At 34.5% G+C, this 25,794-nt stretch overlaps 1 protein-coding gene across 3 annotated transcripts in view; it reads left to right on the top strand.

The window, feature by feature from the left end:
- The first annotated feature begins 11,777 nt into the window (after positions 1-11,777).
- The window catches only part of LOC110112224 (splicing factor U2af large subunit B), a 32,959-nt gene continuing 18,942 nt past the window's right edge, over positions 11,778-25,794 (top strand). For 2 of the 3 annotated variants that reach the window (XM_020844371.2, XM_020844368.2), the window contains exons 1-2: positions 11,778-11,967; positions 13,289-13,539. In XM_020844371.2, the coding sequence (XP_020700030.1) occupies positions 11,860-11,967; positions 13,289-13,539 (359 nt within the window). In that variant the 5' untranslated portion in view covers positions 11,778-11,859. The remainder of the gene's footprint in view (positions 11,968-13,288; positions 13,540-25,794) is intronic. The other variant, XM_020844370.2, reaches the window with a different exon arrangement.

Raw genomic sequence — 25,794 nt, 5'->3', positions numbered from 1 at the left:
TATGTGATTGTTGACCTCCAAACATACGACAAATTGGTGGGAGTGAAGTTGACGAAGGCGACAATCAACGAGAGCAATCATCGGCGACACATGATCATAAGCAAGAGTGATGCTTCACTTAAGTGCTCAAGCAAACTCCAATCACCAAACGAACTGTGTCATTGTGATCAGAACTTCAAATTTGCCTAACAAGGGTCACTCACAGTAGAATCGGACAAAATGGTCAAAATTGGCAACCAACACCCGAAATTGACTCGCGACACTGCCCAAATAACGTCCGCTCGCAAAACAACCCTCACAAGAAAATCAACACTCCCAAGGCGACAACATGAACTTCGAGGCAGCGCGCTCAAATCAAGGTGCATGCAAAATGAGAAATCAACAGAGGGAGCAAGTCATACCTTTTAAAAAAATAATATATATGATTATCGCATGTTTATTTTAAGTATAAAGTTGAAGAATTCTTAGATCTTTATGCCGTTACAAAGGAGACTTTTATTCCATGTTGTCTGGTACTGAATTTGAATTTATCAAAAGATTATTATTTTTAATAAAATTATTAGAAATTATTTTCTTATAAATTAGCACAGGCATCTTCTCCTATAAAGGGTCTGGCTCTCCCAAAGGGAAAAAAGTTACCGTTAATTATGGAAAATTACATAACTATTCTTGCTTTTCTAATCTTCCTTTGCCCTGCATCAATTGCACGTTATCTACAGACAGGAGAGGCCTCCTACTACTCTCAACCTTATGTTCGTAAGTGCCAATGATGTCTTTACATGATATTATTTTTCAGATTTCATTTGTTCTTAAGAAATGATTTATATATGTGATCATTAATGATTTGCAGCTTCTGCTTGCTTCGATTTTCAGAAAAACGGAGTTTATTTGGCATCTGTCAATGATGAATTATGGGATGGTGGCCTTATATGTGGGCAATATTATCAGGTGTACTGTCCTTATGCATTAAATCAAGGTAGACAACAACCCTGCAGCATAATAGGAAACACTATTGGAGCATTAGTTCTAGTAGTCGATCATTGCAATGACTGTGGTGGTGCCACCATGCTTCTCTCTCAAGAAATCTTTCAAATGATAGCCAACATAGATGTTGGTAGAATTCATATAAATTATACAAAGTTTCCTCCTTTTGATTAAGTAGTTTTTCGTCATCATAATAAGATTTCAGCATAGATGCTGGGACGGCTTTTTTATTGCTTCATAAATCAATTTTTTAGTACAAAAATTAAAAATTTTGGTACTATAATGTTGCTTTAAGAAAGCGTCACAAACGAAGCCTAAGTATCATTTGATTAGATGAGCCTAATCAGAGAGGCTATGGGTGTACATCGATTCCTTGATTCTCTAATTCTTTTTGAAAGTTTAGAAGCAATTTGATGTCTATAAATATGAGGTCCAATGGCTTCCATTTTACTCTATAATTGTTATTTTTTAATAAGATAGAAATGATTGTAATAGTAAGAAGATAGTTGTTAGGTTCTAGAAGAATTCAGCCTGATGAAAGAATTATTTTTGTAGAAAAGGCAACTCCATATGTTAATACGGGTGAACTCTTTGACTATGCGCCGTGACTAAAACAGTTCTCCCAAAGTCTCAAAGAAGTGTTAGTTCCATAAAGAATGCTTTGGATCACTAAAGGATGCTTTGGCCTTCCAAGTTAGCATCAAGGCCAAGAACATGAAAGTCAATGCTGAGAGATTAAGCATAAGTGAATGGGATATAAACATATTGATCAGGATTTAACATTTTGCAAAAAAATTGTTAAGCAAATAATCAGTCTTCACAAGCATCTATCAAGCTTAGGCCATCTCCAACTGAAAAACTCAATTTTCACTCTAAAATTCAGTAATATTCCAAAATGTAGTAACTCGCCGCCAACCGAACTCCATTTTCTAACACTAAAAAAAGAATATTCTTTGTATATTATTTCTCATACTTTATTTTATAATTAATTTTAATCATATATTTCTATTTATCATTTTTTTATTTAAAAAAAATACACTTAAAAAAATAGCGTGAGAACAGTGCGACGTCAATATTAGCGTCACATTATTCACCCTCACGTGAATGGCGAGTGTTTTGCCGATAGGATGGAGCAAATGAGCGACTACAAGGACTGTAAGGCGTTATGCTGGAGTCGCTCTTGCGGGCCTCCGCAAAGCCTAGCACCATTCTGTAAAGATACAAAGAATCTAAAACTTTTTAAAAAAATTATTCGGGCTTCCAAATAAGTTTGTAGGCCTCTCCAAAATATTTAATGGACCTCTTTTAAATTTTTGGATGATCATTATGAATTTGATGGTACTTTTAAATGTTAGAGAGTGTAAAATGTGAAAAAACACTAACTTGTTATTAAAAACTAAGGCTCCATATAATTTACTTAAGCATTCGATCATATGTAATGTTGTGGGCCTCTGAAAAAAAAGAGGGATAATTTTTTAATTACCACCCCCCCCCCCCCCCCCCCCCCCTTTCTTTCTTTTTCCGTTTTGGATGGCCGAGGAGAGTTTTAAAGCACAAGTTTTGAGACAAATTTTCAAAAGACAGATTGGGTTTGAAATAACACACTACCCATAGATTTCACCCTCATTTTGCGAGAACTTTAAATCTGAGTTTAGGTTTCCTATAAGTGCAAGTCCCTATAGTTAATTACCCCTCCCGATAACGAGAGACAACTTTTGATTAAGACTAGTTGTTAAACATATATATAGTATCTAGTGTATACTAGCAGCATGGTTGCAAACAGATCCTAATGTAATTAAAATTAGAAATTTCATCATCTTTTACTTAAAGCGGATGGTGGGGGGAATGATGATGAACCCGATCAAGATCCTATAGTTCTGTCGTCCCAGGCCATCGCGATCCCTGGTCTACTTAATCAGAGGAGGTAGTCAACCCAACTTGATAGAAGGATCTTTGTTGGCAGCCATGTGTTGCTTCATCCAAGGATACCTTGTAGATATGGGATGAATATATATCTAAGGGGAAAATTTTGAATACACCTTAACTAACAGATGGCTTTGTGCCTAATCGATTATATCTTGTTGACTCATATCTCAAGAATTTGAGGCCATTGAGGGACATACGTGCTATGACCGTAACTGTAATATAGTTGAGACATTGGACCAAGCCAATAGACCAAAGAGTCACGGTCGTAATCATTAACCATGCGGAGCCATTTGGCAAAACCACATGTTCTTTGAGGAGCCATTTGTCCAAACCACCGATTAGAGGACCAATGCCACATCCTAAATGACAATAAATGGATTGAGAACGAGTACAAGTGATATTCTTGACTGGATGTTGGCTCTTTGTGAGCTAAATTAATTTTAAAATTTATCCATCTCGATAAATTGTTGTCGAGGGTGGATGGATTTTTTTTTTAAGTGTTTGATAATTTATTTTAATTTTAAATATTATAAATTTTATGGGTATTCATGAGGCATTTTCTTGTTTGGGGATCTCCTCTGGTTGAGATAAACATTTAATACGGCCATCACAGAGTTACTATGGCCTATTTCATTGATTGAATATTATCGATTATATCTATATGTCAACAGAGGATCAGGTTCATTGTCGTTTGTATGCTTTTATTAGTGAATTTTCATTATCATGGGTCTTGAAGACCTAGTATGAATATATTAAAATAAATACTTGCTCTACATCGTGAACACATATTTGTTTTCAAGCCACATCGACTCATATTTACTCGCATAGAAGGATCATACTCGAGCTTAAATTTGTTTTTGACCTGCGCAACGGCCTCAGATATCGCGTGTATACCCATAATACGCTCGTCGGGGCCCGTTCGGGTATATGATTTTGCATGCAGTTTGTACGATGCAATTATACGATTGTCATAAATGTAGAACAAATATGTATACCGTATATGCATATGTGCATATACATTTTTCATGAGTGCTTGCATGTTTAAATAATAAGCTTTGCATGTTGCAATGCATGTGCGAAGTCATTTTAAAATATTTAGTACTGATCATTTATGTTGTCGACTATTGTTTAAGTGCTTACAACATTATAGCTGAAATCCTGTAGACGTATTATGTCTGCTTGTACGTATAGCATATTTGGTGGTATGGTATCGTAGTACGCTGGGTCTCATTTAAAATCCTATATATGTCTTTTTGTCCGCTTGTGAGCATTGTTGCAAATCCGGTGGCATTATGTTGTGCTATGATTTTTTGCTGCTTCTTGCAGATGAGTTGTTATTGAGAAATGCATAGGACTTCACTTGAAAATTTACACACGCCTCATGTCCGCATGTATGTATGTTGCGGATCCGATTGCATGGTGTTATAGCGCATTCAATTTCATTTGTAGCACATTGACAATGTGGTTTACCTCATTCATCTTATGCAAGTTGTCATCGTCATCTTCGTTGACGCTCAACTTGTAGGGTTGTGTTTCTGCCGACAAATACTCTACACAATGTATCAAGAGTCTTCCACTTGTATGCAAGTAAATTGATTTATTCGGCATGACAACCTGACATGACAAATTTGTTGCCTCAATTTATCAGTGGGATGCATTTTGTGCTATGAATTCCCTATTTTTTGCTTATAGGCAAATTGCAGCATGACGCTATAGATCAGTCATTGCCTCTTGCGATTTAGTTGTATTATTCATTGGACGTTCCGCACTACTGCTTGCAAGTATATCGTCATATCCCCTACAATTTTCATTGGTCATTCTTGGGTGTGAGTCATGTCACATATCCTAAGCTTTTCATTGCCTTAGAAGATATCTTGTGTTTTATATAGTGAATTTGTTCGTTGATGTTTGCATTTTAGTTGGCATCGCTTGCAGGGACTTCCATATTCTCTTTCATGACTTGTATGAACTTCACACATCGACTACTGTCATTTTTATGCAATTTACTTAAGGCGCTTTGTACATCTGTTCGTGATCATACTTCCCCTTCCCATTCCATTGTTTACAAGATCAAATATGCTTGCTTGTATTGTAATATTGGTTGTAAGGCACTATCATGTTCATCACATATGATTCATTCTCATTGTATATTGGTCGTCATCGCTTGCAAGAGTTTGGGTTGCAAATTCATGTTTGAAAACTTTTAATTATAAATTCTTTGTTGTTTTTTGAAGGTGGTCTGCAACATGCATGATGGGCCTTACAGTGTTTACGTTTGCATTCCAATCCTCATGATAACTCTTAATATTGGAGATATTTATGTCGTTGCTTGCAAGTTGAAACCTTGTTGCTTTTTCTTTTTGCAAACAAATTATATTTCGGATCTTGTTCATCATAAGTTTCAGATTCGTCACAAGTCCTTTACATCTTATTCATGAATGTTCCTCCCATTCAACTATCTTTTTCCATATTTTGATGTTTAGGGGTCAACAAATGCTCACACATATAAACCATAAGAGCTCCAATTCCAAAACCAGCAGTCAAGCCATTTTCTTTTGCAAGGATCTAAGAGATAATTTTTTATCTAAATGAGAGATAAGATGTGCCTGCTTCGGAATGACAAGATCCATTAATATTTTGATGTTTGATGAGCTCGGCTTCATCACGCATAGTGTTCATTCGGGTGTAAGAACACATTCATTCTTATAATATCTTAATTTCTTTGATTTGATTTGAATCTATCTACCTGTTTTGGAGGAGAAAACTTGTACGTGGCACCCTTGTCGTGCATTGGATCCATCTTACAAATAGCAAGTGCTGTTAAAAAAGACTCGAGGAAGCATGAGCATTCTATAAGCTGTAAAAGGTGTGAAGTGTGGACATTTCAAAACCTTACCATATAAATACTTTTTATCATCTTAGACATGGACCAGTCATATGAAAATTAAGATAAAGCACTGAATTTTTCTTGCTCTTAGGAATTCTCAGTATATCCTCTCCAGAGATCTCTCAAGGTCAATCTAGAGCTACCGCACGAACTTTTATTTGGTCCGATCACAGGACATGCTCTACGTTCGGCCGCCGGTAGAATCGCGCCACGCGTTCTCACTATTTACCGAGCGCCCCGACAACCCGACCCGGGATGGACCCAGGATGGCTCGGTATTTCTCGATTTTGCTAGGTATTGCTCGGTATTACTCGGTATTGCTAGGTATTGGTCGATTTTGCTTGGCAATAATCAATACTGAGCAACTACCGAGCAATACCGAGCAAATACCGAGTTGTACCGAGTTTTTCTAGAAAAACTCGGTACAACTTGATATTACTCGGTATTGGTCTTCACAGAGCGGTATTTCTCGTTATTGTCATGCAATACCTAGCAATACTGAGCAAATACCGAGTAATACCTCGCAATACGCGAACATAGCATTCCCGGGTTCCGGTCCGGGTTAAGTCGTCGGGCCGCGTGGTATAGAGTAAGAGCACGTGACGACATGTTATTGGCGGCCGAACATAGCTCTACATCCGGTCAGAGGACGTAATAATTGTTCCTATCTTGATTAGGAATTTTCTTACTGTTTTTTAAAATTATTTTCTAGTATAAAAATTTCCAATTCAAACAATTTTTGTACTAAAAAATAATTTAGAAAGTAGTAAAAAAGTTATCCCAAATAAAACCCATATCACTCTAATACTTTCCCTAAATACTCATTCTCTTAGCATGAACTTGTTATATTTTGCCAATCAAATCACTCAGACACTTATTATAGATTTCACATAGCACCTAGCCACCTACTATGACAATCAGGAGTTTTACAACTATCTTTGTAATGCTGCTAGTTTATAGCAGATGCTAGGAATTCATAGCTTCCAAATGCTATGCAGTATCCTATTTAGGTTTTGTTTGGGATAACTTTTTACTATTTTAAAAGCAGTTTTTAAGTATAAATTTTTAAAATTTTTGTACTAAAAAGCTACTTAAGAAGTAGTAAGAAAGATGTCCCAAACTAATTCTTAATTATCTCATATTGTGCTCAAGTACAATTCTTGGAATAATTAACTCAGGAAGTCATACCAATGAGCAATGAGGCTTTTCTTGAATGGTAAAGTGTCATACATACATACATATATATATATATATATACACACACACACACACACATACTACAAGTGTATGCAGGCCAAGGGCTACACGGGTGTAAGCAGGTGGGCCATTTCTTGGACATAGTTCTGACGGAAGCAGCTCTAAGTCTAGACAGGGAAGCAAGGAAATCTGTCTTTCTATTTAGACATTGTAAAACCAAATCAAGGTGGAGACTGTTAATATTTGATCTAGATTTAAATGTTCAGTTCATATTTTACTATTTTTCCCTTCTAATTATATTATTATAAGTAGGGGTGCCTTGTAGATGTTTGATGGGAAAAATTGAATAAAGCTTTAAATTAGTTTTCCTCCAAAACCCCTCTCTCCCTTCTATCCCTCTCCCTCTCTTCCAAGAATCTCAAGAAGAAGCTTCTTCTTCCTCCAAAAACCTAAGAAGTTTGATCTTGATCAAGATGGAGATTGTTAATATTTGATATAGAATTAAGTGTTTAGTTTAGGTCTTATTATTTTGCCCCTCAAATTATTTTATTATAAGTAGGAGTGGCTTGTAGGTGTTTGATAGGGGGAAATTGAATAAAGTTGAGTTTTATTTTCCTCCAAAACTCCTTTCTCCCTTCTCTCCCTCTTCCGCTCATCTAAGAAAGATCAAGAAGCTTCTTCCACTTCAAGATTTCTCAACAATGCTTCTCTCTCAGGAAGCCTTTCAAGTCATAGCACAAAGCACATAGCCACACTATCATGCCAACTTTATCAAAGCCAAATCTAACACCAAAATAAAATGCCTTGCCAAAATAATTGTGCATGATAACTACGAGCAGCCACCAATGCTACAATAGCTAGACAAAAGAATAGAGAGCTCGTGTCTGCCTTCGCATGCTTCAGAGTAATAGAACTCTTAATATGAGATACCTTTATGCACACACATGCTTGTATTCATTATCCCCAAAATTAGCCATGACTTTAGCTTTATTGTCCCTTTTTCTATATACATAATGTATATTTCATTCTTTTCATGATCTACTATTTCTATCTTGATTGGCTATTCACCAATATCTTGTCAACATCTGATTTGAAAGTAATCATATTCTATGAAACGATCCTAATCCTTCAAAATATACTGATAATTTAGTGTCTCTAACCCTTCCCAAATATCAAAAATTGAGAAATATGTACTCTTATGTAAATGTAAATGACTTTTCATATATATTGGTGTTTCTTAGGCATGATGTAAGTATTATATCTCCTCTATGTGTCCGAGCAAACATAGTCGAAACTCATCACTATGTGGCTAAATTTTGAAATCTTCTTTAAATGGCTTAAGAGTTAAATCAACATAAAGCCCATAAGAATAACTATATCAATATCTTGTTTCTTATCTTGCAAGGTTAATCTATCCACAAATTTGTATTGAAATATGTTATTGTGTTTATTAAAATAAACTTATAGGTATTTGGATCTAATCCTATGAGGAAATTGGAATATGATATTATTATGCAATTATTCATTTACTTGAAAGTTTTATGGCATTATGAACTCTACTTTTTTTTTTTTGGTTTTTTTCAGATTTTATGGACATCACAACAATAATATGAAAATTTGTACTTGCACGCCATTGAAAAATCTAATTTTCTATAATATTGTGTTATCTAAAACCTTTTAGTCTTGCTTGATTTAATAATGGAGTAAAATTATTAGTAGAGCCAAACTTAATATTGACATATCATCAAAAAATTATCTTGATCCGGCACGAATCTCGAGGCAAAATCAAACCGGAAACTTCAAAAATTAAATCCGTGATCACCTGAACTCCGATTTCAGCAAACTTACAGTCAAACTGAGCGTCTCGGAAATACGAACCCAACGACACCAAATTCGACTCAATCCAAGCCCAAATGAGTCCAAATCAAGGACCCGAAGCGTTGTTGAAAAGTTCGTACCACAATTTGAGTTACCAAACAATTTCCGAATTTGATGAGCTTATAGTCAAATCGAGCGGCTCGACGAGACAAATCCAATGAGTCCAAGATCGCCAAATTTCGAAGTAATTAAGACCTTCAAATGCCTGATAAACGGTTCATGATCGAAGGATTCAATATCAGTCGTTCATCCGAACCACTCCATATTTGCCCCTGATCCTTCATCCCCTCCAAATTTCGAAGTAATATCAGCCCCATATTTACGATCAATGCCACTACAGAAAATCTATAAATAAACCCCTCATTTCACATGAGAGGGGATCCAAGCAAGAAGAAGAGAAGAACATAAGGGAATGATAGGAGGGAATAACTCCTCTTCGACCACCACTGGAGTTCTGCCCAATGCCTGTGTGACGCCGGAATTCTTCCCAAGTGAGACCGGAATTCTGCTCGACGCCATAATTCTACCAGACTTTCAGACGACACCGAAATTCTGCTCAACTTCGGAACGACGCCGGAACTCTGCTCGACGTTGTAACTGATTTTCAATCCTGAAAAAGATTTATTTTAATCTGATCGTCCTAAATTTTAAGGACGAGTCAGTCTCTTGTATTCCAAGCAAACACTAGTAGAGCTTTTTCAACTAGGTGTGGCCCCGTGGTTTTTCCCCTTTCAGGATTTTTCATGTAAAAATCCTAGTGTTGCTATTTCTCCTCTGTTTGTGTGCTAGATATTCGTACGACGCTGAGACAAAAAATTTTTAAACTCTATCGCCGAGTATATTCTAGCCCGCAACAAATATAAAACTTTAATTCCCAGGTCGAACAACTTAAATATGATGCAATGATATTGTAAACAAAGAATTTTCTCTAATAAGTCTATTTCGATGATTTTAAGGTTTTAAAGTTATTTTTCTATGTTTTTGAACTAAATTTTTACAATTTTAGAGCCTCATGAATCTTCTAATCAAATTTTCTGCTTTTTTTTGCCTCGATCGAAGCACTGACTTCATGAAACATTAAAAATTATAATTAAAGATATTTTTCTTTTTACACCCATTGATGTCTAAGGAGTGTTGACACATTATAATTTTGCATAGTAAAGTTTTTTTGAAAGGTATATATATATAAGCTATAAATATTTTAAAATTACTCAAAATTAACTACAGAAAATTTGTGAGGCAATTAAGAGTGCCAAAATTGCATTTAGATTCACGCTCAACCAAGATGATATTTGATGCCGGATCAATATTTATATAGAAATAATTAGAATGGGCATGCCACTCGTTGCCATCTTTGAAAGTTTTAATTTCATATTGCATCATACTCGACAACCTTTTAATATTGCCCATTATTATTATTTTTTATTATGTAGAAAGATACTTAATATAATAATAATAATACAAATAATATATGTTGAATCAAATTATTAAGAGGTTGTATGACTGTAAGCATTATGATGATAAAATAATATATATATATATATATCAATTCTTTTCGCTTGAGTCTAAAGGGTTTTTCTTGAGTATATCTAAAATCAAATATATTGAGTATAATTTTAGTAGTAATAGACATAGTGAAGAGGTTATGACTTTGGACGATCAAGTCATTAATAAGAGCACAAATTTTAGATATTTTGGATCTATCGTTCAGAGTGATGGTGAAATAGATGGGGATATTATAAGTAGAATTCAAGTTGGATGGTTGAAATGGAGGAATGCTTCAGGCTTGTTGTGTGATAGAAAAGTATCCCTCAAACTTAAGAGAGAATTTTATAAAATGGTGGTGAGACCTGCAATGCTTTATGGTACTAAATGTTGGCCATTAAAAGAAAAGCATAATACTAAGTTAAGTGTTGCACAAATGAGGATGCTCACGTGGATGACTTACTTTACCCTTAGAGATATGATACAAAATGAGCATATACGTGAAAAGTTTGGAGTAGAGCCAGTGCAAGATAAGATTAGAGAGAGTCGCCTTAAATGGTTTGATCACATAAAACTACAACCTTTCGATGACCTGGTTAGAAAAGTGGAGGTATTAGATCTGACTTATGTTAAGAAAGTTAGAGATAGACCTAAAAAGACTTGGTTAGAACATATTTGAAATTATCTTTCTTTATTTGATTTAAATGAGAATTTTACTTTTAACTTGACACAATATAGAAAAAGGATTCATGTAGCTGACTCCACATAGTAGGACAAATGCTTGATGTTATTGTATAAATTTAAATTTTTTTGATATTTGATTTGGAATATCCTAAAATATATGTTAATTTGAAATGTGTCAAAATCAATCGAATGCAGAGAAAACTCACGACAAATGACCTCACCCTTCCCACTCACTATTGTTGATTTCTAACCACTACCACAGTTGTCCCTAAGAACCTCCATTAGCTAGCCTTCCCCTCCATCATTGTCAGTCGATGCCTTTAGTCAGTATTGTCGATCGACGCCTTCAATCATTATCGCCGTCATAATTATCAAATACTGAACACACCCAACCACATTCAACATTCATCATACCTTTTTTTGGGAAATTAAAGGCATCATCCAAACACGCACAACACATACATGAGACTTGAACCCAAAACTTCTTAGTTGAGAGTCAAACTCATAGCTAATAAATCAATAAGAGCTGCGTTATATGTACATACTTAATATGCTTAAAATATAGGATAACCAATATATATATATATATATATATATACTCAATTAAATATGTAATAGTATTTTGAAAGTGCAACCTAATTATTCTACATATTTAAAATACATTATTATTTTTAAAATTAGCAAAAAGCCGAAAGACAAAAGGTTAGAGAGAGCATTATGTTTATTTATTAACCAGACCGTACATAGGTATGCCCTAAACCGGAGCACAGCGAGAAAGCGAGCGAGCGAGAGAGAGAGAGAGACGGGAGAGATAAGTTATGGCTGATTTTGAGGAACGATACGAAGGAAACTACCAGGACTATGGTGTCTCTTCTCCTCCTCCGCGGAGCAGTGGCTTCGATGACCGCGGGGATCTGAATTTTCAGGTTTTCTTCTACTAACCCTCATCATCTTTCCCGCTTCTTGATTCCTTCTCGTTTTTTTCAAAAGAATTGAACACCGTGAAATTATATGAAGGTTAGAGTTTTGGAAGTCAACAGTTTGATGTAATCTTTGCTATCTGTTAGTATCTTCTTTTATAGTTTATCTCTTGGAGGGCTCTTTTAGGTTATATTTGGCCTATATAAATATTGAAGATCATTACATATGATAATTGATTATTATTTGATGGTTAACATGGAGAGAGACCACGAGTGTATGATCGAAATATGATAACTTTGCTCAAGGGAAAATTTTTTATTATTCAATATGAACAGATCGTTGGGATGGAAAGAATTCGTGAACAAACAGTAGCACTATATAATGAATGAGCATGCTAAGATGAATCTGAAGAAAGAAAAAAAAAACTAGTTTTTTTTTTAAAGTTCCGAATATCAATATCGAAAAACTTTGGGGTAGATCTTAAAAGTATAGATTGTCATGTTTAGAGCGTTTTAAGTGCTTGAAATTACATCCATAATGCTTAGGGGTGGGATTATCACAGTTGTTTCGGTAAGATGAAGGGTTGGCCATAGAGAACATGGCTATAAGCTGAACAAATCTATCCAATTTAGTAGAAAACAGATGAAGGTTTTAAGAGGAATGAGCCATAGAGAAAAAGTCCTGCTCTTAAACTGACCTGAATGGATTGAATAAGGCTGTTGATGATGATGATTTAATGGTCCTTTTTATTTTCAATGATGCTTAATTTGGAAATTTCATGTGCTTAGCTGTTACCCTTCATGATTCAAAAGGTTTCTGCAAAATTATATAGTGAGGAATTAAGGAAGTTTATTTATTTTTCATTTATGTTTGGCTTTTAATATGTTTGTATCATGAATAGTTTGTTTGTGTGACCCAAAATGAAAAAAAAAAAACTTCAAATGATTTTTTTTTATGAGTAGTTACTTCCCATGTAAGGTTTAGCATTTTTTTTCTAATATGCTAGAAAATTTGCTATTTTTTCATCTCGAGAACAAATCAATTTGTTGGTATTTAAAGAAATTTTGTGTTTGTTGTGCATGATGAATGATTTGTTTTTAAAATCTGTTGAATGATCTATTGGGTTTTAGATTTTTCTAATAGTCCTTTAAATATTGTTTTAGTCGCCTAGATGTACACTTTTTGTATGAAGATGGAGTGTTTAATACTTTCATATATCAAGTAAACTCTTTGTTAGTGCTAAATTGACCACCATTGTCTTTTCAAACAGTTTTGTTGATGGATATTTTTGCATTTGTATTCTCCTAATATATGTTTATTCCATAGCAGCATGATTATCAAGATCATGAAAGAGGATCTTCCAAAAGCAGAGGAAGGGAAAAGGAGAAAGATAGGGAGCGGCATAGGGATAGGGAAGGGGATAGAGATAGAGATCGGGATAAGAGGAGGGAACGAGACAAGGAGCGTGATCGTCACCATAGAGATAGAGATGGTGATAGAAGTGGAAGAAGAGATCATGAACGAGAAAAATATGATGATCGAGATCACCATCATTCTCGTGATAGAGACTATGAAAGGTATGGACATTTGTTTTGTGGATAAGTTATCATATATCTCTCTTTGCACATATTTCAGATGTGGAATTTCAATTGAGAATTCTACATGTCCATTTAGATGCCTTTTAATTTTGGGGAATATGAATATGAATTTTATCATTCAAATTGGATAATGAAGCACGAATGATTCCTTTTATTTGGTTGTTGGCAACTTCAGATTATGTAAAATTGGTATTTACTAATATAAAACTAGGGGATTCTTTTACAATGCAAAGTAGGGTGTTTTTACAATAAAATGAGGCAGGGTTATGAACCATTGAATGACAAATATTTTTCTCAATTTCTTTAGAAACTGTTCCAAACGAATTGTTTCTAATCAATAAGTTTGTTAGAGTTATTTTGATTTCATGATGTAGGTCTTTGGCTTCCATCGCAGTCCACATATCAGCCAACCTATCTTTACTAGTATATAATTAACTGGTTGTAATGAAGATATGTTTTTTTGGTGCTTATTGGGCCTTATGTGCCTCTTTTCCATTATTGCTTGTCAAGGTGAAAGTTATTGAATTTTTGAAGTGGGATAACAGTTTTTTGAGGAATCTCATGAGGATTTCTTTCATCTAACTTTTCCTCACTCTTCGTTTGAATAATTAATGTATTACTCATCATAGCTTTCCAGGCTACCCTCCATATGCCAGTGTTACCATATTCCCTATTTTCCCACTTACTATTCATAGGCGTCAGATAATTTTATAATTATCCATTTAGTGGCTTCAAACATGGTAGGTGAACTCATTCCTTTTTTTTAACAACTAACAAATTGAAGCAAATTACATGTGTCAAGTTATAGCTTTAGGTAAAAGGTAAAGGTTTCTTATTTATTCTTTAGATGTGTGCTCTTGGTGGTTTACAACAGAGGGTCAACCTGTGAGGAATATTACATTGCCGGACTATGCTGCCTAGCCGTCCTCTTCTTTGCTTGTATTCCCAGAGAGTAATTTTATGTTGATGAGTGTGATAAAGGGATGAAATGGAAGAATAGGGTTTTATGAGGTAAGGAAAATGGCACTACGATGACAAGGAGAACAAATTGTTGATTGGCTGCAACTTTTTAGCTTTTCTCTTCCAAACTAGTGATATCTTATTAGTTTTTTTGGTTCACTGACATTTATGATATATTCTCATCTCTTTATGAGATGTCAATTGTCTAGGTTTTTCGACAACTCTGAATGATATGCCCTTTTTAGTTAGATATGTCACTCTAATTGGTAAACATTTATATGTTATTGTCTTCTTAAATCTGCTGCCCTCTTGAACCTAATTCTCAATGTTTGCTCCTTACATCTTTCTATCATGATTGCTCCTCTTTTGATCAATTTTTGCACGAGCGATAAATCTTAAGAATTGCATATGTCAGAAACAACACAAGGCAAAACCCAAGTGGAGTAATTCTAAGATGTAGGAATTCATGCAGAAGAAGGGTGTGAGTAGAATGTAAATATTATATGCTTAACTGTTGATATTTAAAAATGTCATAACCCTTGAGTCTTATTAGATATTTTTTGTTAATTATTTAAATTATCATATATTTTGGTACGAATTTCTTCTTCTAATGATGCTTCTTCATCAATTTTTTTGGAATGTATTTCTAGTGCGGGGTTTGTGACTTTGAGCGATGAAGTCATTAATAAGAGTACACATTTTAGATATATTGGGTCTATTGTTTAGAGTGATGGTGAAATAGATGGGGATATTATTAGTAGAATTCAAGTTGGATGGATGAAGTGGAGGAATGCATTAGGCTTGTTGTGTGATAGAAAGTACCACTCAAGCTTAAGGGAAAATTCTATAAGATGGTGGATAGACCTGCAATGCTTTATGGCGTAGAACGTTGGCCATTAAAAGAGATGCATAATATTAAGTTAAGTGTTGTTGAGATGAGGATGCTCAGGTGGATGCGTGCTTTACTCTTAGAGACAAGATACGAAATGAGCATATATGTGAAAAGATTGAGTAGCTCCAGTGGCAAATAAGATTAGAGAGAGTCGCCTTAGATGGTTTGGTCATATGAAATGGCGGTCTTTCGATGACCTGGTTAGGAGAGTAGATGTATTAGATTTAACCTATGTTAAGAAAGTTAAAGATAGACCTAAAAAGACTTGGTTAGAAAATATTAGAAATGACATTTCTTTATTAGATCTAAATGAGAATTTGACTCTTAATCGGACACAATAGAGAAAAAAGATTCATGTAGCAGACCCCACATAGTGGGAAAAATGCTTGATGTTGTTGTTGTTGTATTTCTCAAATTAGGAATTAAATATTATGATATTAATTGTAAATGTGAATAAAGTAATTAATTAAAATAACTTAAGGCTTTATTTGGGATAGTTTTTTTATTACTTTTGTGGTAGAAAATTAGCCAAATAAAAGTGGTCTCTGTTGTATGATAGTTTTTTCATTATTTAAAAAAAAATTGCTTTTAAAAAGTTATTTTTTGGGGTAGTATTGTTGAAACTGTGGTTTTAAAAATTAAACAAAAAATAATAAACATCCCTAAATGAAGCCTTAAACTGTAGGAGGCTAGTTTTAGTATTATTATACTGAACTTTAGATATAACATCAAGCCAAAGTGCTAAAATTCTAGATAATATTGGCATCTATTAGTATAATAACACCAAACCAAATACCAAACATTTGGCAAATAAAATCGTTATCAAATAGCATTGAACTATGACAATCACTTAGTTTATAATGTCTTACTTGGTGTGCAACATTTTAAATCCGGCTTTTTACCAAAATTCTCTTGAATATAATACAATTGTCAATTGTGAGTGATGCACAATGTTTAAAATCGAGTGATTATAATGTCCAATATAATTATTTGTCTTCTACCTTTATTTTCTAATGATGTTGAAATTAATATTGACAAGTAGTTCCTCTAAGGCTTCATTTTGTGTGAGCCTAAGCTAAGGATAATTCAATAAACAAATTAGGAAGTTTTTAAGAACAATGTTGAGATTTTGGATTGTACGTAATTTTTTTTTAAACAGACTTGAAGGAGCTTAAGCCTTTATTTTGAAAAAAGTTGGTTAGTAAGAACAATTCAAGCATACATAAAGTAAGTAGGATATCAATGTATTTTTACTTTCTAACTTGGTGTTTTTGTTATTTCTTAAGTAATAAGATCCAATCATATGATTATCTGACAAAAAATGTGTAATTCTGTAAACTAGTATTAAATACAACAAAATGAATCTCAGATCTTATTTAGATAAAGATATATTTAAATAAAACAAATATATGATCCATCACTTGTATTATACCTAATTGTTTAATATTACCTACATTCAACATGGTGCTAAATCCATTCAAAATTTCAACCCTGGTTGATAATAGTTTGAAGTTGTAATTCTTGCCCCCCTACCCACAAATAAATAAATAAATAAAGCTTCACCTTAAATTTGTTTTCTTGATTGAATTTATGGTGATATTTTTGTCATGAGTAGCCTTATAAAGGGTAATGCTATCTGAGATTATCGCAAACAAGATAGCTTATATTAGAAGTAGCCCTAAGGTGTACGCTTATCCCTTGAGTAGCCTCAACGCAATGCTATTCCTTGGAGAAACCTCTTTAATTGTTAATACATTGACAAGGAATTATAATTCACTTTGAAGCCATTAGTTTTCAAATTTCAAATAAGGAGCTATTAAAATTGTTGCTTTGCTAGCATCACAAAGCTGGTTATTTGTGAAGGAGTGTGGAAAGCTTTTATGTTTTTATAAAAGTATGCATTGCCTACGATTGGATTAAGCTAGTCATGATTAGCATAATTTTCACTACACTAATAAATGCCATGCATAAGGAAGAAAGATAGCAACAAATGAATTTAAATCATGATAGTTCAACACTATTTTATGGTAACTTGCATGTTGTGTGTTAAGCTTGAAAAGAAAATCACCATTGATGGTTCCAAGCCCAAATGAGCAGGTTATATTGGGGTGTTACGTTGAGAGCTTGTTGTAAAATTTTATGCCAAAATTGATGAAATGAATCCAATTTTAATTTTTTCGCATATTAGGCATTACACATGGCTGATTAGAAGAATAATAAATATTACTTGCTTATTAGAAACTAAATAGTGGGGGAAAACTTATGGATCATTATGGAATATTAGAAGTTATCCTATGTTTTAAAAGTTAACAATATGAATGAGAGATTGCTATTAATTTAATTTTCACTAAAGACATCATGAATATTGTAAATGTGGCTAATGCTTTACTTTAAGTTAGATTAGGAGATAATATAAAATAGTAGTTTGAGAAAGAGGGATGAGTTGGGCACTTAATGAAGTAGGAGTTTTCCAACATTTTGATTAAAGTTTTTTTTTAAATCATGTTCCTTTATCAAGGTGGCCAATAATACATGATTTCAAGGGCGTAGAAAAAAATAAGAAAATAAAAATACGTTTAAATAATTTAAACAAAGGGCCTTGTCATGGGCTTTTGTTCATAGACTGATGTTGTTTTGGTCCTTTGTTTTTACTCTTGTAATGAGTCATGTGGCCTGATTGGATTTAACTATTGATATGCTACATCATAAGCTATATTAAATAACAAAGGCAAGGGATAAGAGATCTAGAAGCTTAGCAAGTTACTTGCTTTAGAAGATTATATAATAGAATCTTAGTTAATGATTATGATGTTAAGAAAATTAAAAAATATTATTTTGAGTAATTATTAGATTGGAGTTTTGGTGATATTATAATTTTTTGGTTAAGAAATCTTTTTAGTTAAAGTTCAAAGAATAAAAAAAAAGTCAAGGAATTGAAGAAACAATACTTTATTATTAATTTTGAAGAGCAAAGTAGATGTTCAAAATTATACTAATTATCAGGGAATCAAACTTGTGATTCATATGATGAAGTTATGAGAGATTAACAGAGCATAGGTTCAGAACTCAATATATCAATATTGGCTAATCAATTTGTTTTCATATTAGAAATATTTACCATGAATGTGATTTTTCTTGTTAATAGAATTAATGGAATGATATTGAAAATAGATAAGAGGATTTTCATATTATTTTATTGATTTTGAGAAGGCATATAATCTACTACTACAAGAATTGATTTGACTGCATTATGGAAGAAATGTGCGCCAAGGGTTTGTTGAAGTTATTAAGATATTAATGATGATTGATAGAGCATTGACAAGTATTAGAGTTGTTGTGAAGTGATCGAAAAATATCCAGTTAGAATAGTATTACATCTATAATAATTATTTAATCCATACATTTTTATGTTCATTTAACAGGTTCTTATTCCTTATAAAGACAACAACAATAGCAGCAATAGTAGTATCAACCCTTTATCCGACTACGGGGGATCAACTAGATGAATCTCTTTTATCCATTATGGGTTTACAACCTAAACCATCCTCCTTAAAAGGGCCAGTGCAAGCCTTCCAATTAGACCAATGTAACTTTTTGGAGTTAAAAGAAGAGCCCTAGAAGAACTTATTAATAAGCTTGTCCAATCTATCACACGCCTGTAGAGAGGGGTTCAAAGTTTGAATGAGATAAATGGATATGGAGCAAATGACACTCTTGATCAAAACAAGTCTAACCCCCGTGGAAAGAAATTTAAATTCCCAAACAGATAACCTTTTAGAAATGCTATAAAACATTTAATCAAAATGAAATTTTTTTTTGTGACCTTTATGCAAGGGAATGCCAAGGTAGTAAATAAAGAACTTACTTTTTGAAATCAGTAATCAAACAAATTTTGTTACATTGCATCAAATACATACCTTTACCAACAATGAAAGTGCTTTTATTATTATTAAATTTAAAACCTCTTTTGTTTTCAAAAATATTAAGCAATTTCTTAATCCTTTTGATGAAATTGATGAAACCATTACAAAAAATAATAATATCATCAACAAAACATAGGTGAGATTATTTAAGGCTTCCAGAAATTTTGTAAGACAAGCTTTTATATAAAGCAAAGTAATGAGCCAAGCCTCTAGACATGTATTCAACAACAATGATATACAAAGCAGAAGAAAGAGGATCTCCCTATCTAACACCCTAAGCAGCTTTGAAAAAGCCTCTAGGAATACCATTGATAATGATAGAAAATCAACTATTCTCAACAATACCTTTAAAAATATTAATGCAATTAACTTCAAAACCAAAAAGATGAATATTAAACATAAAAGACAAATTGATGTTGTCATAAGATTTAGATATATCAAGCTTAATAATGGAATTATGACCAGGCGCTTTGTTATTGATGTCATGAGTCATCTCTTGTGCTAATAAAATATTATCATAAATACTCTGCCTCTAACAAACCCAGTTTGGTTTAAAGAAATAATTTTTAGAAGAATACTAGCTAGTCTAGAAGTTAAAATTTTGTAGATCAGCTTGTTAAAGGTGGTACAAAAGTTAATGGGTTCGAAGTCGTTCCAATTTTCAGGATTATCCTTTTTAGGAATAAGAATTATAGAAGTACACCCAATAAACTTAGGCATATTATTTCCATTAAAAAAGGTAACAATAGCTTTACAAAGATCTTCCATAATGATGAGCCAACATTTTTTACAAAGCCATCAAGGCCAGCCATAAAATATTTATTCATATTAATCAAGGAAATAAAAATCTGATTCTCATCATGGATTTTAGATATGTTAGAATTATCCACGTAGGAGATAAAGGAAGGGATAATACAATCTTAGAACACCCAAAAGTCTTGTGGAAATGAGCTATAGCCGAATTGCTAATCATATCTTGATCATTAAACGTTAATGTCTAATTTGATTTTATTAATGAAAGTTATAGATTTTTTTGAATTCGCAATGGCATGAAAATACTTGGTGTTTTAATCACCTTTCACAAGATGATTGGAGGCAGCCTTTTGACTCCAAAATTCTTCTTCCAAATGCTAAGTGTTAAGAAGACGAGCTTTAGCATTGCACAATTACTCCCATAAAACATCAGAGAACAAATTTTCAAGATGAATAACCTCTTAGGCTCTTACTCAGCTTTAACAATATTGTCAAAATATTACCAAAAATATATTTGTTCTAACATCTTAGGACTTGTTTAATGCGCTTCAATTTTAAAGCAAAATAAATCATATCATTGTTACCTTAATAATAATGTAAAAGAGCAAGCTAATTATCTCCATTATCTTTCACCAATTTAAAAAAATCAGGGGCCTTGAACCACATGTTTTGAAAATGAGAAGGGGAAAATCAGTAGGGTTATTATGATGAACTTTAAGGAGCAAATGGACTTGATCAGAAGCAGTCCTACTAAGATGAGTTATAGAGGAGGTAGGAAAACAAGATAACCATTCATTATTAAAAAGAATTCTATCAAAGCCTTTTCCAAACTCTTTTATTGGACCAAGTAAAATTAGAATCAGAGAGTCAATATCAACTAAATCACAATCTAAAATAGTGTCATTAAAATCATCCATAGTAGATAAATTACCAGGAGCACCTCCTCTCAGAGACTTTAGAGATGATGTTAAAATCACCGTCAACCATCTAGAGGCCCTTATAAAAGCTGTCAAAATCAACCAAGTTTTGCCATAAAGGGGTCCTACCCAATTTGAAACAACTGGCATAAACAAAAGAAACTATAACAAAAATATTAAAAAAATCAAAATTTCAATGAAGAACTTGATCAAAATTATCAATGATGGATAGGTTTATGTTATTCTTCAAGAACACCCAAATTTTATCATTGGAATCAGCAAAAGAAGAGGCAAAACCCAACTGACTTTGACAAATAGAAATTTTGGCAGGGTCAATCATAAGTTCAAGAAGAGCTAAGCAAGAGATTTATGGATTATGCATAAATTACGAATACAAGAATGAATTTCTAATTTACCTACACCTCTAACATTCTGAATAATAGTTCTAAACATGAGAAATTGTCCTAACAAAAGCATTTGATCTTGTAAGCCTAGACTCAATAAAACATTCAAAGAGATCATGACTATGAGACTTACAATGAGTACAAAAACCTGGGAAAGTTTCAAAATTGACTTTTTGAATGTAATCATGACATTTAGAACCAATCCAGATTTATTGCGGGAATTTCTTCGTTATGTCAATTTCAACCAATCTGAGCAATCGAAGGACAAGTTTTGTTAGTTGTTACTTGGTGAACCTGGAAGGGTCAACCATGATCCAATAGCTTGCAGAAATATATTATTAATGAAATATTTTCTTAGGTTAGGTAAAGAAAGCCAAACCAGAACAAATGTAGACTCATATTTAATATCAAAATCAGGAGTCCATTTAAGCAATCTCATTTAGTCATTTGACAACCTTTATCATAATACAATATTTTCGCAAAAATCCTAATGTAGTCAAGGTCATTTGAGAGATTGATAAAAACTTGATGAGCATCTAACAATCCAACTGAAAATGTTCCAGAGGGTTTTAAGCTATGGAAAAAAAATTGATTTCTTCCATATGGAAAAAAAAATTGATTTCATAAATGAAAAAAATCCTACTGTAGTCAAGCTTTAAGATATCCTCATCGGAGACAATTGCCACAGGCAAACCATTTGAAGAAATATGAGAGATTGTAATGGCATTTATGTCTTTACCATTAGATCCAACTAGGGCATCTTTGAAATATTTAGAAAAAGCAGGAACATTAGGGCTTACTGCCAGCGGCTGGGATGAAGCGGGCTAATGATCATGAGTAGTAGAGGGTGCATTTGAAGAAATAGGGAGCTTACCAGCAAAATATCAAGAAATTCCGGCCGGATCTGAAACTGATAGGAAATACTTGATTTCAAGTATTCCCTAATCACTTTAGCAACCAATCTCAAAGCGAACTGCTGTCCACAGCAGGAAATGAGCAAAAAACAGTAGAAATATAGAGGAAAACTGCAGGAGATGAGGAGAAAACACTTGTATTTTACTAGTAGACAATGAAAATAGCAAATATACAATTTGTTCTTCAATCCGAGAGGAAGAACAACTCTCCAAAGTTCTCCGGCGAAGCCAAGAGCCCAAGCATACAAACCCTAGATCTCAAAAGAGAATTCAAATTCAAGATAATCCCTAATTCTCTCTTAACTCTCTAATTAAAGCAAAAGGAAAGATACAAATTACATAAACACCCTCTTCATTCAAAAATTCCCTCCAACGAAACGCTCAAAAGCCGCCTAACCCGCTCCTTCGTCCGCTGTTTCTGCGATCGGCGGGTTCCGCCCGGCTTTGGACCGCCGGGTGTAGAACCGGACCGGTCCAGCTGGGACCGGTCCAAAGTTACGCGTAACATTACTGCCCTCCCAAAGAATCACCTTGTCCTCAAGGTGAAAGCAGGAAACTGATGTTTCGTCCTCTCGTATGGCTCCCACGTGGCCTCGTAGTCAGGAAGGTTCTTCCACTGGATCAACACTTCCTTAATTTTATCTTCTTTCTGGCGAACACCCCTCAGCTCCAAGGGTTCCATGATCACCTCTAAATCCTCCGTAAGTGTGGCCGGCAGCTCGGGAATGGTGATGTGATCACCAATGACCTTTCTCAACTGTGAGACATGAAAAACCGGGTGTATAGTCGTCGATGGGGGTAATTTCAGTCGATATGCTACTGCCCCAATCTTTTCCATCACTTCATAAGGACTAAAGTACCTTGGAGCCAGCTTTTCATTCCTCATGTTGGCGATTGTCTTCTGCCTGTATGGACGGAGCTTCAAGAACACCTTATCCCCTGCCTCAAACTGGATATCCTTTCTATGCCCATCTGCTTGCTTTTTCATGATTTGTTGCGCCCTCAGCAAATGCCTCTTTAACTCCTCGAGCACTCGATCCCTCTCCACCAAGTACTCCTCTACTGTCGAAACAGGAGTACTATTGCTCCCAAAGTGTATCAAGTGTGGGGGATCCCGTCCGTACAACACCTTGAATGGGGTCATTTGTGAAGCTGAGTGAAATGACATGTTGTACCAATACTCAGCCCAGGATAGCCACTTTGCCCATAGCTTTGGTGTTTATGAAACGAAGCATCTTAGGTACGTCTCCAAGCTCCTGTTGACTACTTCTGTCTGGCCATCCGTCTGGGGGTGGTAGGCTGTGCTTCTCTTGAGAACTGTTCTCTGCAATCTGAATAACTCACTCCAGAAATGGCTGAGGAATACCTTGTCCCTGTCTGATACGATCGCCTCTGGCACTCCTTGTAATCTGACCACTTCTCTGATGAAGGCTATTGCTACTGTTACTGCGGTATAGGGATGTCGGAGGGGAATGAAATGGGCATACTTGCTCAACCTGTCCACCACCACTAAGATCACCTTGAACTCATCTGAACGAGGCATCCCATCTATGAAGTCCATAGATATCTCCTCCCATACTCTACCTGGCAAAGCTAGCGGTTGTAGTAATGCTCCTGGTGACATAGCTAGGTACTTACTCCTTTGGCAGACCTCGCATCTGGCTATCATCTCTTCTACATCTTTATGCATCCCTTTCCAGTACAGCTCCCCAGCTAGTCTCCTGTATGTCTTCTGTACGCCTGAGTGGCCCCCCACTGCACTCCCATGAAACTCCTAGAGTAGGTTTGGGATGTGGATCGACGTCCGGGGCATCACAAATCTCCCCTGATACAGCAGTTTGTCTCCCTCTAGTGAGTACCCCGGGTGGCTACCTGGTTCCTTCAATAACTCAGTCCTGATCTTTCCCAAACTCTCATCTCTAGCGCTTTCTTCTCTGATGGCCTCCCAATCAAGCATCAAGGGAACAGATAGAGCAATTGTCTGTAGTTCCTCCATACATCTGGACAAGGCATCTGCCGCCTTGTTCTCCACTCCGGGCCTATACTGAATCTCAAAATCGTACCCCAGTAACTTGGACAACCACCTCTGATGCTCTTCTGTCACCATCCGCTGTTCCAGAAGAAATTTCAGGCTCCGCTGATCCGTCCTGTCCTGACAATGAAGTGTCTTCCCAGTAGGTAGGGCCGCCATTTCTGGATGGCCAACACGATGGCCATCAATTCCCTCTCATATACTGATTTCATCCTTGCTCGAGCAGAAAACCATATCATAAACAAATGGGAGACTTACCTGGTACTGGTGCAGCAGGTATCATAAGAGGTCCAGAAGGTGCCATGTCAAAACCACTAACACGCTTGCTGCACAGAAAGAGTAAATTTAGATGATAACTTTTAAAAAACTCCTAAGAGCAATGCAAGGAGAAAAAACAGGAGAGATCTAAGAAATGAAACAGCTTTCACATTTTATATCATAAATTAATATTTAAAATTAAAGGAAAATGACTTCAGATGCAATTGACATCGCATGGATGATGCCCAATCATCTCAAGTGGATGATGCACAGTCATGGATACGACATGACACGGACTCGGGACACGTAAATTATTAAAAATATATGGCACATACATGGGTTGGACATAATATTCATATTTTTATATTTTAAAAAAAGTGTATAAAAATTAAATAAGTATATTATTAAAATAATTTAAAAATAATAAGTTATTTAACTAGAATTTATGCTTAAAGTAATTAATATTAGGATGTCAAGAGCCGGACATCGATGTCGTGTATCAGGCATCAAGAGAGGAGACGACAATGCCGTCGAGAGTTGAACATTGATGTTATGCAGTAAATATTGGGTGTCGAAGTCAAGAGGGCGTTTGTCGTCAATGTTGAGAGGACATTGGTCATCGATGTTAAGACGATGTTGGACAAAGATGAGCTGTCAAGTTGTGTTGTAAAAATTGTTAGCTTCGAGCATCAATGTCAAACTTTGATATTGAGATGATTTTGAAATGTCGATGTTGTAATATCGCCAGACATCATTGTTGAGATGACATTGGGCGTTCTTGAGATGACATTGGGCATTGTTGTGAAACCAAAGTTGCAACCCGCCAAAAAGAAATAAAAATGAGAATATTCGATAAATGAGGTATTGAGCGCGGGCGATTGATTTAGTGTTTTGGATAAGAAAATAAGAAATTTAATTTTTATATTTTAAATAAATAAAAAATGTAAATACAAGAATTTATATTTTAAATATCATCTATTATTGTTAAAAATCATTTAAAAGAGTTAAAAATTAAGTGGGTAGACTTATGAAGCTATATTGTGACAATGAGTAAATAATAAATATCACTCATAATCCAATTCAGTACAACAGACGAAAACAAATTGAATTGATAAATATTTCATCAAGGTAAAGCTAGATGGTCTAAACTGCATATCCTATGTATCCTCAAAAAATCAAAT

The sequence above is a fragment of the Dendrobium catenatum genome, unplaced genomic scaffold (genome assembly GCF_001605985.2).
Source record: "Dendrobium catenatum unplaced genomic scaffold, ASM160598v2 fragScaff_scaffold_1373, whole genome shotgun sequence".
NCBI lineage: Eukaryota > Viridiplantae > Streptophyta > Magnoliopsida > Asparagales > Orchidaceae > Dendrobium > Dendrobium catenatum.
The sequence above is the reverse complement of the archived record's forward strand: the minus strand, read 5'-3'. Positions and strand labels throughout refer to the sequence as shown.